The 15577-nt window shown below is 40.1% G+C and overlaps 1 protein-coding gene across 7 annotated transcripts in view; it reads right to left on the bottom strand.

Annotated features, from left to right (window-relative positions):
• The window catches only part of WNK2 (WNK lysine deficient protein kinase 2), a 312062-nt gene that overhangs the window by 28383 nt on the left and 268102 nt on the right, over positions 1 to 15577 (bottom strand). For 4 of the 7 annotated variants that reach the window (XM_040359295.1, XM_040359296.1, XM_040359298.1 and 1 more), the window contains 2 exons: positions 12833 to 13051; positions 8398 to 8496 (listed from right to left, as the gene is read on the bottom strand). The exons of 1 other annotated variant lie outside the window; for it this stretch is intronic. In XM_040359295.1, the coding sequence (XP_040215229.1) occupies positions 8398 to 8496; positions 12833 to 13051 (318 nt within the window). The remainder of the gene's footprint in view (positions 1 to 8397; positions 8497 to 12832; positions 13052 to 15577) is intronic. 2 more of the 7 variants (XM_040359293.1, XM_040359294.1) reach the window with 1 other exon arrangement.

The raw sequence follows: 15577 nt of genomic DNA, 5'->3' as shown, positions 1-15577 counted from the left end.
GAGAGAGGAGATAGAGATAGAGAGCTGCACTTTTAAGATAAAAGGGAATACATTTATCCGAAGGAAAAGTTTATACTGTAGTAGCGATAGAGTTTGTGTGAGGTACAAATAGGATGATAGGGGGAGGGGGGCGGGGGTTATGATTACGATGTGCACTTTAAAATTTTATGTAATGTGTATTTTTGTATAGAGATGTATGTATCCTAATTAGATTTTTTACATGGAAGAAAATAATAAAGAATATATAAATAAAAAAAAAGAGTTCAGACTGGCTAAGTCTACCCATTAGTAGAAGACCTGCAAGAAAATGGCAAGGATTTCACACATATGGCCAGTACAGAAGGGAGTGTGCAACAGCACGGTCTCCAAAAAAAGTAATAAAGTACTTTTACTACTCTATTTCCATCTTTGAGAAACTGCCACTGTTAACATAGTTTGTTGACATTTGAGTGTGAGTGAGAAACTTATATAGCGCAACACATGCAAACTGAATCGCCTCTGGGCGCTTAGTATCCATTCCCTGAGTAAACTTTTTTGCCCTCAGAAGAGATGGGTTTTGATTTTTCTTCTGAAGGCCAAGTAGTTCACCTCCAGTCGGATGCTGGAGAGCGTTCCATAGTCTAGGTCCTTGGACTGCAAATCTTCGTTCTCCTTTGCACTTGTATCTGGCTTTGGGTATTTGGAGTAGATTTTGGTTGGTGGATCGCAGAACGCGATTGGGGTTGTGAGCTTTTAGTTTTTTGCATAGATATTGGGGGGCATTTCCTTGAACACACGTATGCGTTAGACAGAGTGCCTTGAAGATGATTCTGTCTTTTACAGGCAACCAATGAAAGGATCTCAGTGAAGGCGAGATTGATTCCCATGTTTTTTTCCCAGTCACAAGTCGAGCGGCTGTATTTTGAACGACTTGCAGACGAGTGATTTGGTATTTGGGGAGTCCTAGATAAAGGGCATTTGCATAGTCAAGTCTGGAGTTGATAATTGTTCCCACCACGACTGCCATGTCTTCTTTTGGGATAAAGGGAGTGAGTCTGCATAGTAGGCGCAGCAGATGGTGCGATCCGCTGACTACTGACCCTATTTGTGCATCCATTGTCATGTAGGTGTCGAAAATGACTCAGAGATTTTTGACTTTTGGTGCTAGGGGTGATGGTTTTACCCAGAATGGGTGTCCATTTTGTTGCGGGATGATTCTTTCGATTGTCGTGAAACAGGAGAAGTTCTGTTTTCGAACCATTGCGTTTAAGATAACTCTTTGTCATCCAATTTTCTATCAAGGTAAGGCATTTCTCTAGTCCGAGATAATGATCCTTTTTGTTGCAGATGCGAAAATACAGTTGTGTGTCGTCTGCGAAAGAGTGGTAAAGTAACTTCTGGTTACTGATGATTTCAAAAAGAGGGCGGAGATAGATATTGAACAGAACAGGCGACAAAGGGGATCCCTGAGGGACTCCGCATGACACCGTGCGTTTTTCAGAAGTGAAAGGACCAAGTTTCACCATTTGTGATCGGTTTTCCAAGAAGGAGGAGAACCAAGATAAATCACATTCCGCCACTTTGGCTACTTCAGCTAGCCGAGTCAGTAATAACTTGTGGTCTACCGTATCAAAAGCTGCACTTAGGTCCAACAGTACCAGAAGACAAGATTCTCCTTCGTCTGCTGCCTCGAGAGCATCATCCCATATTTTGAGCAGTGCCGTTTCTGTCCCGTGACCAGGACGGAAACCCGATTGAAACGGATCGAGTAATTTGTGGGTGTCTAAATGATGTTGTAGCTGTTGTACAACTTCTTTCTCCATTACCTTGGAGAAGACATTTAGGCCTGTTATGGGTCAACAGTGGTTTGGGTCTTTGGGGTCGAGGGTGTTTAGATTAGATTAGATTGAGGCCAATTACGGGAAGCAGAATCGGGTGTTTTTTTTAAATCAATGCAGTACTTACTGTTTTAGAGATAGATGTTGTCCGCCGCTTCCGGGTATGGTCTTCGGGACTGGGCGTTCCTATTTTATTGACAGCCTTTCGACGGTCGCATACAGCGCGTCTCGAGTTGCCGAACGTCGGTGCGGCTCTATACGGCGCCTGCGGCTACTTTCAGAAACTCGTGACGCGCTGTATGCGACGGTCGGAAGGCTGTCAATCAAATAGGAACGCCCAGTCCTGCAGCCCATACCCGGAAGCCACGTAGAACATCTATCTCTAAAACGGTAAGTACTGCATTGATTTAAAAAAAAAACACCCGATTCTGCTTCCTGTAATTAGCCTCAATCTAATGTTAAAAATAGATTTTTTGGGTGAACCTCCACTTTAAGTAATCTGAGCAGCTTCATGGGGATACATGGAAATTCTAATTTATTTCCATATTTTTTTGAGATTTAGATTCATACAGCTTGTCAGGCCCACCATTAGCATGAAACTTATGTTTCTTAGCTACAAATCCTTGTAGTAGAGTACTTGTTGACATATCATTTCAGCCCTCCAGAAATCTTCCCGGGTGTTGAAGTTGTCCAGTTTGCCTTCCAAAGGGATTTCCATCTTCCCTGCCATTTTTTAGACATATACATAGCTATATGTATTACTTTGTAAGTATAGGTTTTCTGTCTGTATCATGTATAATTCGAACTGTTGACAAAACATGTATAGTGTTTAGTTTAATAAATTTTTGTATCATATATAGTAGTTACCTTAATACTAATATGGAATATCTTTTGGTATTTCTTGCATTATAGAAACCCTGTACCAAACTTGACTTAAAATAACCTCTGAAGAACAGTCTAGTCCGTGACATGTATGGTGTCACCGCCTGTATGCATCACCACTAGCCTGCTTGTTCTTAGGGCAGTGGGTGTACATACCATTGCGACTATGGGTACTTTGTATCTTGGTATTTCTTGCATTATAGAAACCCTGTACTACCCAACTTGACTTAAAATAACCTCTAAAGAACAGTCTTGTCTGTGACATGTATGGTGTTACCGCCTGTATGCATCACCTATATATATATATATATATATATATATACATACATATATATACACACACACACACACACACACACACTCACTCTATATTACCAAAGGTATTGGGACACTTTCCTTTACACGCACATATACTTTAATTGTTGCATCCCAGTCAGTCCGTAGGGTTCAATATGGAGTTGGCCCACCCTTTACAGCTATAACCGTTTCAGCTCTTCTAGGAAGGCTGTCCACAAGGTTTAGGAGTGTGTCTATGGGAATGTTTGACCATTCTTCCAGAAGCGCATTTGTGAGGTCAGGCACAGATTTTGGACGAGAAGGCCTGGCTCGCAGTCTCCGCTCCAATTCATCTCAAAGGTGTTCCATCGGGTTGAGGTCAGGACTCTGAGCAGGCCAGTCAAGTTTCTCCACCCCAAACTCGCTCATCCCTGTCTTAATGGACTTTGCTTTGTGCATTGGTCCAACTCATTTGGTGGAGGGGGGATTAGGATGTGGGGTTGTTTTTCATGGGTTGGGCTTGGGAACTCTTAATGCGTCAGCTTATTTCATGCTCCAAACTTTGTGGGAACAGTTTGGGGATGGCCCCTTCCTGTTCTAACATGACTACACACCAGTGCACAAAGAAAGGTCCATAGACAAGACATGGATGAGCGAGTTTGGGGTGGAGGAACTTGTCCTGACCTCAACCCGATAGAACACCTTTGGGATGAATTATATACAGTTGCATCTCATAAAATTAGAATATCAAAAGGTTAATTTAGTTCAAAAAGTGAAACTCTTATTTTATATATATATGTGTTACACAGAGTGATATATTTCAAGCATTATTTTATTTTAACGATTAAGGCTTGCAGCTAGTGAAAACCCAAAATACAGTATCTCAGAAAATTTGATTACATGGGACCAATTAAAAAAAATATATATTTTTATTACAGAAATGTATGTCCATGTATAGTATTGTATGCACTCAATACTTGGTTGGGACTCCATTTGCATGAATTACTGCATCAATGGCATGGAGGTGGATCAGCCTGTGGCACTGCTGAGGTGTTATGGGAGCCCAGGTTGCTTTGATAGCAGCTTTCAGCTCATCTGCATTGTTGGGTCTGTTGTCTGTAATCTTCCTCTTGACGATATGGGGTTTAGGTCAGGCAAGTTTGCTGGCCCATCAAGCACAGTGATACTATGATGATTAAACCAGGTCTTTGGTGATTTTGGCAGGTGCCAAGTCTTGCTGGAAAATTGAAATCGGCAGCTCCATAAAGCGGGTGGGGTATTTTCAAGAGAAAGATGACCCAGACCAACAACGCAGATGAGCTGAAACAACCTGGGCTTCCATAACACCTCAGCAGTGCCACAGGCTGATCGCCTCAATTCCACGCCACATTAAATAAGTAATTAATGCAAAAGAAGCCCCGACCAAGTATTGAGTGCATACATACAGTACTTTTCAGTAAGCCAACATTTCTGTATTAAAAATACTTTGCTTAGTCTTATGTAATATTCTAATTTTCTGAAATACAGAATATTGTGTTTTCACCATCTTTAAGCCATAATCATCAAAATTAAGAAAGAAATGCTTGAAGTATATCACTCAGTCTGTATGTATATAAAATATTTTTTGATTTGCATTACTAAATAAATTAACTTTTTGATAATCTAATTTTATGAGGTGTGTGTATGTGAGATACTGTATATTCTTCTGACAGTTTACTTATGACATATTTTGGCACCTTTTAAAGGGCTCGGGGCGGTACAGTACATTTGAGTTGCATTTATTATGCATTCAGAGGAACTTTTATAGTGTTTTGGACTGAACCGAACCATCCGGCTTTTTGTATCTGCTTCCTGGCCAAATTTGATAAGAAATTTAATGAATGTGTACACACACACACACAAGTAAAATCACTGACAGACACAGTTCAGTGTGGATTTACTTCGGCTTTATTATTTCCTGTTTCTTGGTTTATATAATGAGCAAGCAAGGAAATGATAAAGCAGAAGTTAACACCCCATGTAAAGTAACTCGGGGTCGCTTTGATTCCATTTGAGCCTGATGGAGGTGCCAAGTGTCTGGGTCAACCACAGTTTCCTGCAGCCTAGGTGCCGCCCTGCTACATTCCAACAACTTGTCCATGCGCATCAACAATCCTGATTTAATATTATTTTTCCCATCATTACTTCTTTTGACTATTACATAGCAAGCCGTTTCGTAACCTTATTTTGAGTACTTTCATTTGTGTTTTATTTATTTTGTTATGGCCTGATGCTAGGTGCTCTTTTGTACTCTCAATTGATTTGGTGGCTGGTCTTGCTTGTGCTCTATAAAAGGTAAATTTTTCACCTGCTGCAAGGCTGCCGCTCATGCGAGACTTGAGGGCATTCAGCTGGTACACATGCTCTTGTCACGTGGGTGGTTGGCACAGCCGCTGTGTGGGTGAGACTTCCCCGAACTAATCATAGGTTGTTTGTCTCAACGGTGCACCTCTGACAGCATCAACAGGCCATTGTTTGCCCTAATTGTGTTTGTGATATCCTTTCTTAAATTCCTTTTTTTTTTCCTTAAAATGTTTCAGGTCAGCTTGCCATGGTGCTATACCCTTATCTCTCCAATGTGGTGGTGTTTTCTTTCTTTAGATGAGGATATAGGAAGCTTTATAGATGTTGTGAAACTAATGCTTTCCTTCCTAGGTGGATGCAGGATCGATTCAATCCTGCATCTGTCCCCCTGCCACCTCTACATTGAGAATTGAGTGATCAAAGACAGTTTTCTCTCTCAGTCCTCAGTGAGCCAGGGACTGTCAGTTAACGACTATCTGCTCTGCTCACTAGAGAGCTGGGCCATGGAGGAAGCAGGAGTGGCTTATTTAGGCCCTCAGTGGTTTGCTGAGAGGTTGAGCCAGCTGCTGGTCCAGGCATGTGGGTGGATCTAGACATTAAAGTCAGGCTCTATGCAGAGTCTGGACCAGCCGAGTGCCATCAGCCGACTTTAGCCGGCTAAATATGGGTCAAAAAAGTGCAGAACATATTCAGAAAATCTGCAACAGATTAAATGGAGTTTAATGTAGGTAAGAGTGATAACAGGAACAATAGCTAATGCTTGAGACATATGGGGTTGAATTACTAAAGGAAAATAAATAGACTATTAATTTTGCAAGGGAATTTTCCCCAGAGCTTGGTGAGTGAGGTGACGGTCTGCCGACTTCCATAATCGAAAGCAAAAATGTGTTTTTTCTAATGTTCCTTGCATGTGATTGGGTATGGTTTGAAGAATGAAATTGAACCACATATGCCAAGCTTTGGGGAGAATTCACTTGCGAAGTAAAGCTTCCCTTGGAATGTGAGCAGGTCCATTTGATTTTAGTCACTTATCCCTAATATGTAGATTAGCACCTTACTGCAAGCAAAGTATGTGATACAAATGTCATCAAGACTCGATCATAGGAGTCCATTAAATGATTCTGTTCTTGGCTTAATTTTGCCCTAATGTTCTCTTTGGCTAGAGTACTGTGAATACTCATAGACTAGGTCAAGATTGTCTATTTCAATTGCGCCTGACCTGCATTAATGACTCCTTCACCCCTGGGCTGTGTTTATTTCTCATCTTTATGGTTCTACAAAAATCTGTCTGACAGATATGATATAATGCAAAAAAACAACTGTACCTAAATTAAAGTAATTCTATTTAACCCAATAAGAAATTAATTTTTAAAATTTGTCAATGGTGCAAGTAAAACCTTATTCACGAATACAACTATATCTGCTCTTTAGAGTTGCCCAGAACCCCATTCCACACTTCAGTCTTAAATATTCCTTTTCGATCCACTAGCAAAACTAGAAACAGGGCCCATAGGTGGAAACCCAAATATATGTTCCACATAGTAAGGAAAGAGACAGCATTAGATACAATAACTAGGTTAACCTTCTGTTGCCTACATGGTCCTTCGTATTTAAGACTACTTGCATATAAAAAAGTTTGATGGTCCCCGTTTCTCCCATTGCTTATATCCATCACAACCAAATGAATGGTGAAACTAGATCTTACAAAACTAGATCATTTAAACCAGGGGTCCTCAAACTATGGCCCTCCAGTTGTTCAGGAACTACAATTCCCATCATGCCTAGTCATGTCTGTAAATGTCAGAGTTTTACAATGCCTCATGGGACTTGTAGTTCTGCAACAGCTGGAGGGCCGTAGTTTGAAGATCCCCGATTTAAACAAATGCCAATAGAAAGAAAAATACTAACACCTTAGAACATTGGGGCTTACAGGTTCGTGCCTGGCTGCTCAGACTGCAGGCTCTTGCACACATGCTTTTGCTGCTCAAAGCTGCCAAAAGCTAAGCACACAAAAGCATTCAAATGATACATGGGAAATAAAATACAAAGCAGTATCTGTAAATCACAGATGGAAAACAAAAAGTTTCACTGAAAAAAATGATACGCAACCTATGGCACCCAATAATTTATTTTTAATTCTAAAGTAAGTGTTTTGAATCTGTTCATAGATATTAAAGGGTCAGTCCACACAAAATCCACTCTGTAAAGTTTCAGCTATGGATGGGCTTTAATAGGCCGAATCATCTATTTGCTTCTTATTTCTTTTTGGGCCCCCAAGTTTAAAGATCCTCCATATGCATTTCCTGCTGCTACTGCCTACCACCACACAGTAGCAACACTCCTGCTGCAATCTGCATGACTTAAAAGGAACTGAAACTACAAAAAGTGAGAACCGTCAAAGGCCACAGTATGCAGGATGACGCAGGAACTCACCTGCTGAAAAATTTCCACTTGTGTCCAATAGAGATATAAGAATTCCATGGATGATTACATTTACTGGCATCTACACAATCTAAAATATTATTCCGTAGACTGACTCTTTAAAATCATTAAGCAGTCAAAAGTAAATACGAGGAAGGCTACTGCTGACATTTTCTTCTGAAAAATGCTAGTTGTCTGGCTATTAAATTGACCCACTAGCTTCAATACTTTGAGTAGTTTACCCAAAACAATAATACTAAACAGGAATGGCGGAAGTTATCTGCATATTTATTTTAGGTCAATGACTTAGCATATTAAAGCAAGAGGGTCACCAAGATAGACAGCCATTTCCAGAAGTAGAGCTCAGCAATTGCAGCACGTGTATTTATCCCAACACAGATTTCCTTTAAGGTAGCCATAGACCTCAGGTACCTGGCCAATGATACCTCTGATTTCAAATGGTTCAGTCAGATAGTCTTGGGTTTCTAACATGAGCATTTTGAGACACTATTTTAGCAAAAGGTTTGGGTACCATATGTAGAAATATGATGAACTGTCAAAAGAAAAGATGGCTAAATGAGTGAATTCAGTTAAAGAAAAAGATGTCGAGGATGAAGGAGAGATGAGGCGTAGTAAATACAAAAGAACAGATACAAACAGATGGATAAAGACACAGGTCCACTGAGGAATCGGGTACGAGGTTTGCTACTAGACTTATAGGTCACTCTCTCAGACGTTTGATGGTAAACCGTCCAGCCTGTAGATGAATATAGAAGGAAGAAAACAGAGAAATAGACTGATGAACTAATCATTACCTCTGATGGCTTGCCCTAAATCATCAAAGCAGCCAAGTGATTCCACTGGCTGCCTAGCAGACATTCTAGAAAGTCAAGAAAACAGAAGGCCTACAAAAGACAAGGGATGAGGATTAAATAGATAATAACCCTTCCTTCTGGGATATGAACCACTTAACAAGGTGAATTCTAACCAAAGGAATGCCCAGCACACAGCTATGAATCCATTGGGCCTGATTTATGAAAAAAGGGCAAAGAGAAACAGAGCTGTTGTCCAGTTCATTCTTTTTTTTCCATTATCAGTGCCTTCTGTGGCTTCACTTTTCTTTGCTCCAGTTCTTGCACATCAGTCCCAATGGCCAAATGCAAAATTTACGTTAAGGGCTTTCATTACCCAAAGCAACCAGATTTTTGTCACCGTCACTCGAAAACAGACAATGGGTACCTCCCCATGCAGCAGATGATCCACTTTCAGATGCTTTCAATACATGAGGCCCAATATGAGAACCATGCAGTTAACAGTAAGGGGCGAAGTGTTTTGCCAAAGTGTATTATATCAATTTCTGGTGATGTTACCAGAAGGTAGCAAACAGCAACTTTACCTTTGCATTTTTGTGTAAATGCATTTTTAAGTTTTGGTTAGAATGGGGAAAGATTAATCCGTTTGTCACTTCTCTATTTATCCTTGAAACCCAAGACAGAAACTGAGGTAAAAACAGAAAAATCTCTCACATGCCATGGTAGCTTACAACCCTACTCAGATAAAAGCAATTTGCAATCCCAAATTTTCAGAAGCCTTGGTGCTACCCTACTTTCTGTTGTGAATGCCTCTGATGCTTTTTACACCCTCAGACAAGAAGCCTACGATCTGAGCTAATCCAGTGGACTCCTGCACTTTCTTCTCTATTCTCTTATCTATTCTCCTCACTATTGTATTCTTCCTTTTCTTTTTTCTCCCTTTTTCTGTGTGTTCTTTTCTGCTTAAATATATTTTTTTTCTCTTTTCTGCTTAAATATATATTTTTTCTCTTCGGGTCTTTTTTATTCTTTTACTGAACAGTAATGAAGTATTATTTTAACAGATCTGGTCCAAGCTAATACTCTATATGGCAGTATTATTCAATCGTAGTTAATTATTCTTAGTTATATTAACCAATTTACTTTTCTTTTCTGTAATGGTCAAATAACCTACCTAACCGTAGCTACTTAGTGGACCTTACATTTCTACCATTTATGTTAAACATGGTATGCTTACTGCTGTATTATTTATTAAAACTGCTTGAAATTACTTGTTGATCCAATCAATAAAATATTTTGACAAGGAAAACAGAAAAATCTCAAGTAATGCTGGACACTTCTCTAATCTCCATATGTGAAGCAGATTCCACTTGCAGACTCCATGTTCCCCCCATTTCAGGATGGAAAGCGGGAAAGGGGCCAGTAAATGCATCATTTACCAGCTCCTTCCTTTTCTGCATAAACACAATGAATGATTACTGTGTTAATACATAACTGATTTCATATGCTTCAGTTTTTGAATGAACAGGAAGCTGATCAGCACAGAGCACTTTTCATTCATTCACTGTCCAGTGCAGCTGAGGCTACTGTGCTCAGTCCATTTCTCTGTCTCAAAACAGGGTTTATGCTTTGGGGTGCACACCCTAATACAATAGGCTGCGCACACTTATTCTGGCCATACATGCATAGATAAATTTTTGGGTATCCCAAATGTTATAGCCAACAGCCCTATTTGCAAGTGTGAATGGGGCCTTAATGTAGGCTTCATAATTGAAAGTGTCAGAAAGAGGAAATGCTGCCCAACTTTGAATAACAAGTATGCCTTTGTGTGGAGCTGATATGCAGACCAGCTCAGAAGAAGTAGAAGCCAAGCTCTGGCACCTCTATTATAAAAATAAGAGTGGTGTAAAATATAATCAGATGCTAAATTATTTCGTCTGAAAGCAAAACACCCCTAAGACGCTAGAATAGGCGCTGCAGGATTTCAAACATACACCATGTAAGGAATGAAGATAGAAGACGCTATACTTGGACAAATTAAAATTTGTATTCAGTGCAAAATGTTTTGCCTTATCAACACTGATTTCTCTGAATTGTATGTCCGCACCACAATTTAGGGCAATTATATGGTCTAGGTTTGTTTGGGGACAAGACTTTTTTTTTCTGAAAAAAAAATACTATTTGCACAAACATGGAGTATTTGTGCAAGAAATGTTTGTAAAACTCAGGGAAAGACTGAAGCAAAAATGCTTGTCACAAAAGTAATATCTCTGCAAACAAAGGGGGATATTTACGAAAGCCAAATTCACTTTGCTGGTAAGATAGCGCAGGGGGCTAATGCTCCTTTGCAGCAGTCTGTGATTGCCTGTGTCCCAAGGGTTGCAGGTTCGATCCCGGCAGGGTCCACTCATCCTTCCGAGGTCGGTAAAATGAGTACCATTGAGTTGGGTAATAATGACAACCATTGTCAGCGCTTAGACACAGCGGCATCACTGTAATTGGCGCTATATAAGTGTAAACATTATTATTATTATTATTATTTGCACTACAAGTGCAAACTACAAGTGCAAAGTGCACTTGAAATTGCACTCGCTGTAAATCTGAGGGGTAGATCTGAAATGAGGGGAAGCTCTGCTGATTTTATTATCCAATTACGTGGAAGCTAAAATGCTGTTTTTATTTTCCTTGCATGTCTCCCTCGGATCTACAGAGACTGCACTTCCGAGTGCACTTTCATTGCAATTTAAAGGCACTTTGCACTTGTAGTGCAAAGTGGATTTGCCCTTTGTAAATAACCCCCATAGTGGTCAGGTTAAGTATTAGGATAGGTTTGATGTGTTAGGTTTAACCTGTCTGTAACCATAGGTAATTGATGTCTAGATGCCTGGCAAACTACTGCAGTGCCAGAATACCTCAGATATGACACCATGGTGGTTAATTACTAAAGGCAAATCCCCTTTGCACTGAAAGTGCACTTGAAAAAGTGCAGTCGCTGTAGATCCGAGGGGGACATGCAAGGAAAATAAAAAAACAGCATTTTAGCTTGCACAGGATCGGATGATAAAATCAGCAGAGCTTCCCCTCATTATAGATCTACCCCTCATATTTACAGCTACTGCACTTCCAAGTGCACTGTCAGTGCCATTTCTAGAGCAGTTTGCACTTGTAGTGCAAAGTGGATTTGCCTTTCGTAAATAACCCCCTATGACCAATTTGTATACCTACATTTTTATACTTTTTTTTTTACCATATAAGACTTTTATTTGCTATTTAAATTAAACGCTGCCTTTTATTATAAGGCTTCAAAATATGCAGAAAGTTAATTTTTTTTTTTTTTTTATGTACTGTAATTGTATCTGACAATAACCATGTTAAACAGATGCACTCTGCCAACTTCAGGCTGCAATGGCAACTGCAACACTTGTGTTTCAACAATTCCTGAGCAATTAATCTGAACAAGTATGCAAACCAGAAAACCAGGGAAAAAGTCACATTTATGGTTTTAATTTTTCTGGGTAAGAATTTTAGGGGAAGCAAGAGGCTCGGTTTGACAGCAAGGCATCTAGCATTTGTAGAATGGGAAGACAGCCTCCATACATCTCCCAGTAAAAGGTTTTCTGTAATATTAAAACTGGCAAACCTTATATGCTGTGAAAAAATTTAATTTGTTTCAGAAATCTTGTCTCTCCCAACAACCCTATCAGTTTTTGCAAGAGAACACTGTATTGGTTTTTGGGCATTTGATAAAGGGAATTCTCTTGTGCATTTATCTCGCAATAAATTTTGCACTGTGGTGCTGAAACAGCTAAGCTGTCCTCTATCTTCGCTCCTTACAGGAAAAGGAAATGCATTTTTAAAGAACACAAATATACAAGGAAAACCAGGCCAATAAGCCTGATAATTCCCAGTTTACACACTGTGCGTAAGAGTGCGTCACTAGCCTGCCTTACTAAATGAAATGCTGCATCAGATTAGGGAATTACGTAATTTATGTTTCAACGCTAGCAAGCGGATATTGGCAAGTGCAGCTCACCCCATACTGCCCCGTAATGTACCTGAATAGATTTCAGTATAGAGAAGATGAAGATAAATGAATTATTTTCACAGTGTCTGGCTTCTATTGAGATGCAGAAACCCTGCTGTACAGCAGCAAAGCCACGTGCAGTCAGAAGGCAACACAGCCCCTTGTTGCCTTATTATGCAGCCTGCTACATTTCATCCTGAGATACTGCACTGACAGCGAGACTAGCTCAGGAAGAAAACCCTGCAGTGATAGATCACCTTGTCCACCGTTGCCATGCACATCACCACCATCCCGGACTACACCAGAACAGATATTATCAGACGACACCGTGACCTTCACTGAGCAAGGCTGCTGCGTCTGGACATTACGACCCGGGGACGCTGTTAGGGCGGAGCCAGAAACGTTGCCCTTTAAATCGAGGTGAGATTTAAGTGGATCCTTGGCAGGTAATCCATTGCAGTCTGCAGTTATATTGCCTGCAACAGAAGATCAGATATATAGAGAGAACATGATCTGCAACATCAATATGAAAGAACATTAATTATACATATAACAACTTTGTGTATATAAAATGTAAACTGTGACTTCATCATTAAAAGAGAACTGGTCAGTCTAAAAGTTAACTCCAAGAATATAGAGCAAGAAAGATATGAACCGACACCACCACAGTGCCTCCATTAAAGTCCAATGACCACAATTTTTTGCAAACTCCAAAAATAAACATCAAATTAATGCAATTGTGCACATTAATACATCAATAAATGCATGCAAGCAGCTGAATACAACATGCTTTCAGCCTCTAGCAGAGCTTAGACTGGAGGAGGCAGAAGCAATACGAGGAGCCAGTGAGCTGTGCTGCTGTACAAGGAGAACACTGATAGGAGGCGAGAGCAGATTGACATTTGAGCTCATCACTATGCTGCTTTCTGTGCACTGTCCAGTCGCATGCTAGTGGTAGGGAGAGCAGTGTTCGCAACCTGCAGCAGTGAAAAATTTGAGCTGTGTAAATCTCAGAAGCGGTTGGACAGAAAAATGTAAATCTTTTGGCAGGGAAAAACTGCTCCCATATATGCATTTCATCTATGTCATTAGCAGTTTGCCTGGAGTTCAGTCTTATTATTGCAAATGTAAAGGCTGACTTATGGAAGGTTTGAATTTTTCCCCCTTACTTTCCTTTACAGTGCCTTCATACCCTTTGAAATGTTCCACATTTTGTAATATTACAACAAAAAACGTAAATGAATTTTATTGAGATTTTATGTGATAAACCAAAAGGAAGTGGAACATAAATGTGAAGTGGAAGGAAAATGATAAATGTTTTTCAATTTTTTTACAAATAAATATCTGAAAAGTGTGGTTTAGATCAAAGCATACTCATGCGTTAGAATGGCCCGGTCAAAGTCCAGACCTAAATTCAAGTGAGAATCTGTGGCAAGACTTGAAAATTGCTTCCTCACGTGACCATGTATACATGGGTGAATCACATGCTCCAACATACCCTGAAGCACCAGGTATTCCCTAATGACACCACAGAGAACTCAACAGGCAGGTTAACAGTGGAGAGTCTCTTTAAATACACTACGGTCTTCTGTAAAAATGTATATAAAGTTAAAAGCGTCAACGCTTCCCATCGATTTCAATGGGCTGGGACGCTATGGGAGCGGTGTATATACTCCCAAAGCGCCTCGAATATGCTGCTTGCAGGACTTTTTTTTTTAGCGTCCTGCCAGCGCACCGCTCCAATGTGAAAGCACTCTGGCTTTCACACTGGAGTTACAGGAGAGGCGCTTTACAGGTGCTATTTTTAGCGCTATAGTGCCTGTAAAGCACCTCAGTATTAAAGTAGCTTTACTTTATATCTTAGATTTTTTATTCATCCAATTTTGCCTGTTCAAAACCTCAAAATTTTTAATTTAACTGTTTTTTATTCTTTAAAAGAAAAGAAAACGGAAAAAGTGAAATAAAAAAAACTTGCTTAAAGCAGCGAGGTGCTTGATAGCCCTCCACTGGAAGAAAGCATTTCCCCCATCCCAGGAGGCCCTTTATGCCAGGGTCAAGGATGTAGAGCTCATGGAAAAAATGATGGCCAGGATCCGGGACAAATTAGATGACCACGACGTTGTCTGGGAGAGGTGGCACTCTCGGGAGGACCCGCCGTGAGCTGATGGCACAGCCATCGAGGTACCATGCTATTCTACCCTATCTAGTCTGCCCCCTTTTCTTCCCCCCCACTTTCCCTCTGATTCTCATTTACTTTTGGATGTTTTGAGTGTACAGTTTACTGTGATGCCAATGTTGTACTGTTCTGTGCCACATAACTTCTTTGATATGACTCCACTTTTAGTGGAGGGCACGGCACTGGAGACTGGGGGTGTATGTCTCTCCCCTCTCCTGCGCTGGGCATACTTTGGACAGGCACGAGTGCGTACCGATATTTGTATACCTTTTTATATATTTGTACTGCAATTTTGTTTTTACTGAGCATTCAGAAATAAAAATTGTTATTTGAATTTTTTTTTTAACACAGGACAACAATCTTTATTTTTAAGCTATGTGACTGAGAGAGAGAGAGAGAGAGAGAGAGAGAGAGAGAGAGAGACTTGTAAAGCGCAACACATGCAAACTGAATCGCCTCTGGGCGCTGTATCCATTTCATGGATAAGGAACCCCTTGACCTTCAGAAGAGATGGGTTTTAATCTTTCTCCTGAAGGCCAAGTGGTCCGACTGTCATTTGTATATAGTCGCATTCAAAAATAACTCGCTTTTAGAAAAATTTGTGACCTTTAACAATGGTATGCTAGCTTTGTGAATTGAGCCTCAAATATAAGATTATAGAAAAATGCAGTATAAAACACGATTATAATAATATTTATACTCATGAAAAATGCTGCAATACTAAAATCAATACCTTCACCTGGTTCACATATATGCAAATTGGATGCATTTTGAACAGCATCCAATTTGAACGATAGGTCAACCTTTTCAATGGAGTTCACATACG

Source organism: Rana temporaria, chromosome 7 (assembly GCF_905171775.1).
Source record: "Rana temporaria chromosome 7, aRanTem1.1, whole genome shotgun sequence".
Taxonomy (NCBI): Eukaryota; Metazoa; Chordata; class Amphibia; order Anura; family Ranidae; genus Rana; species Rana temporaria.
Note: the sequence above shows the minus strand (reverse complement) of the source record. Positions and strands in the feature narration are given on the sequence as shown.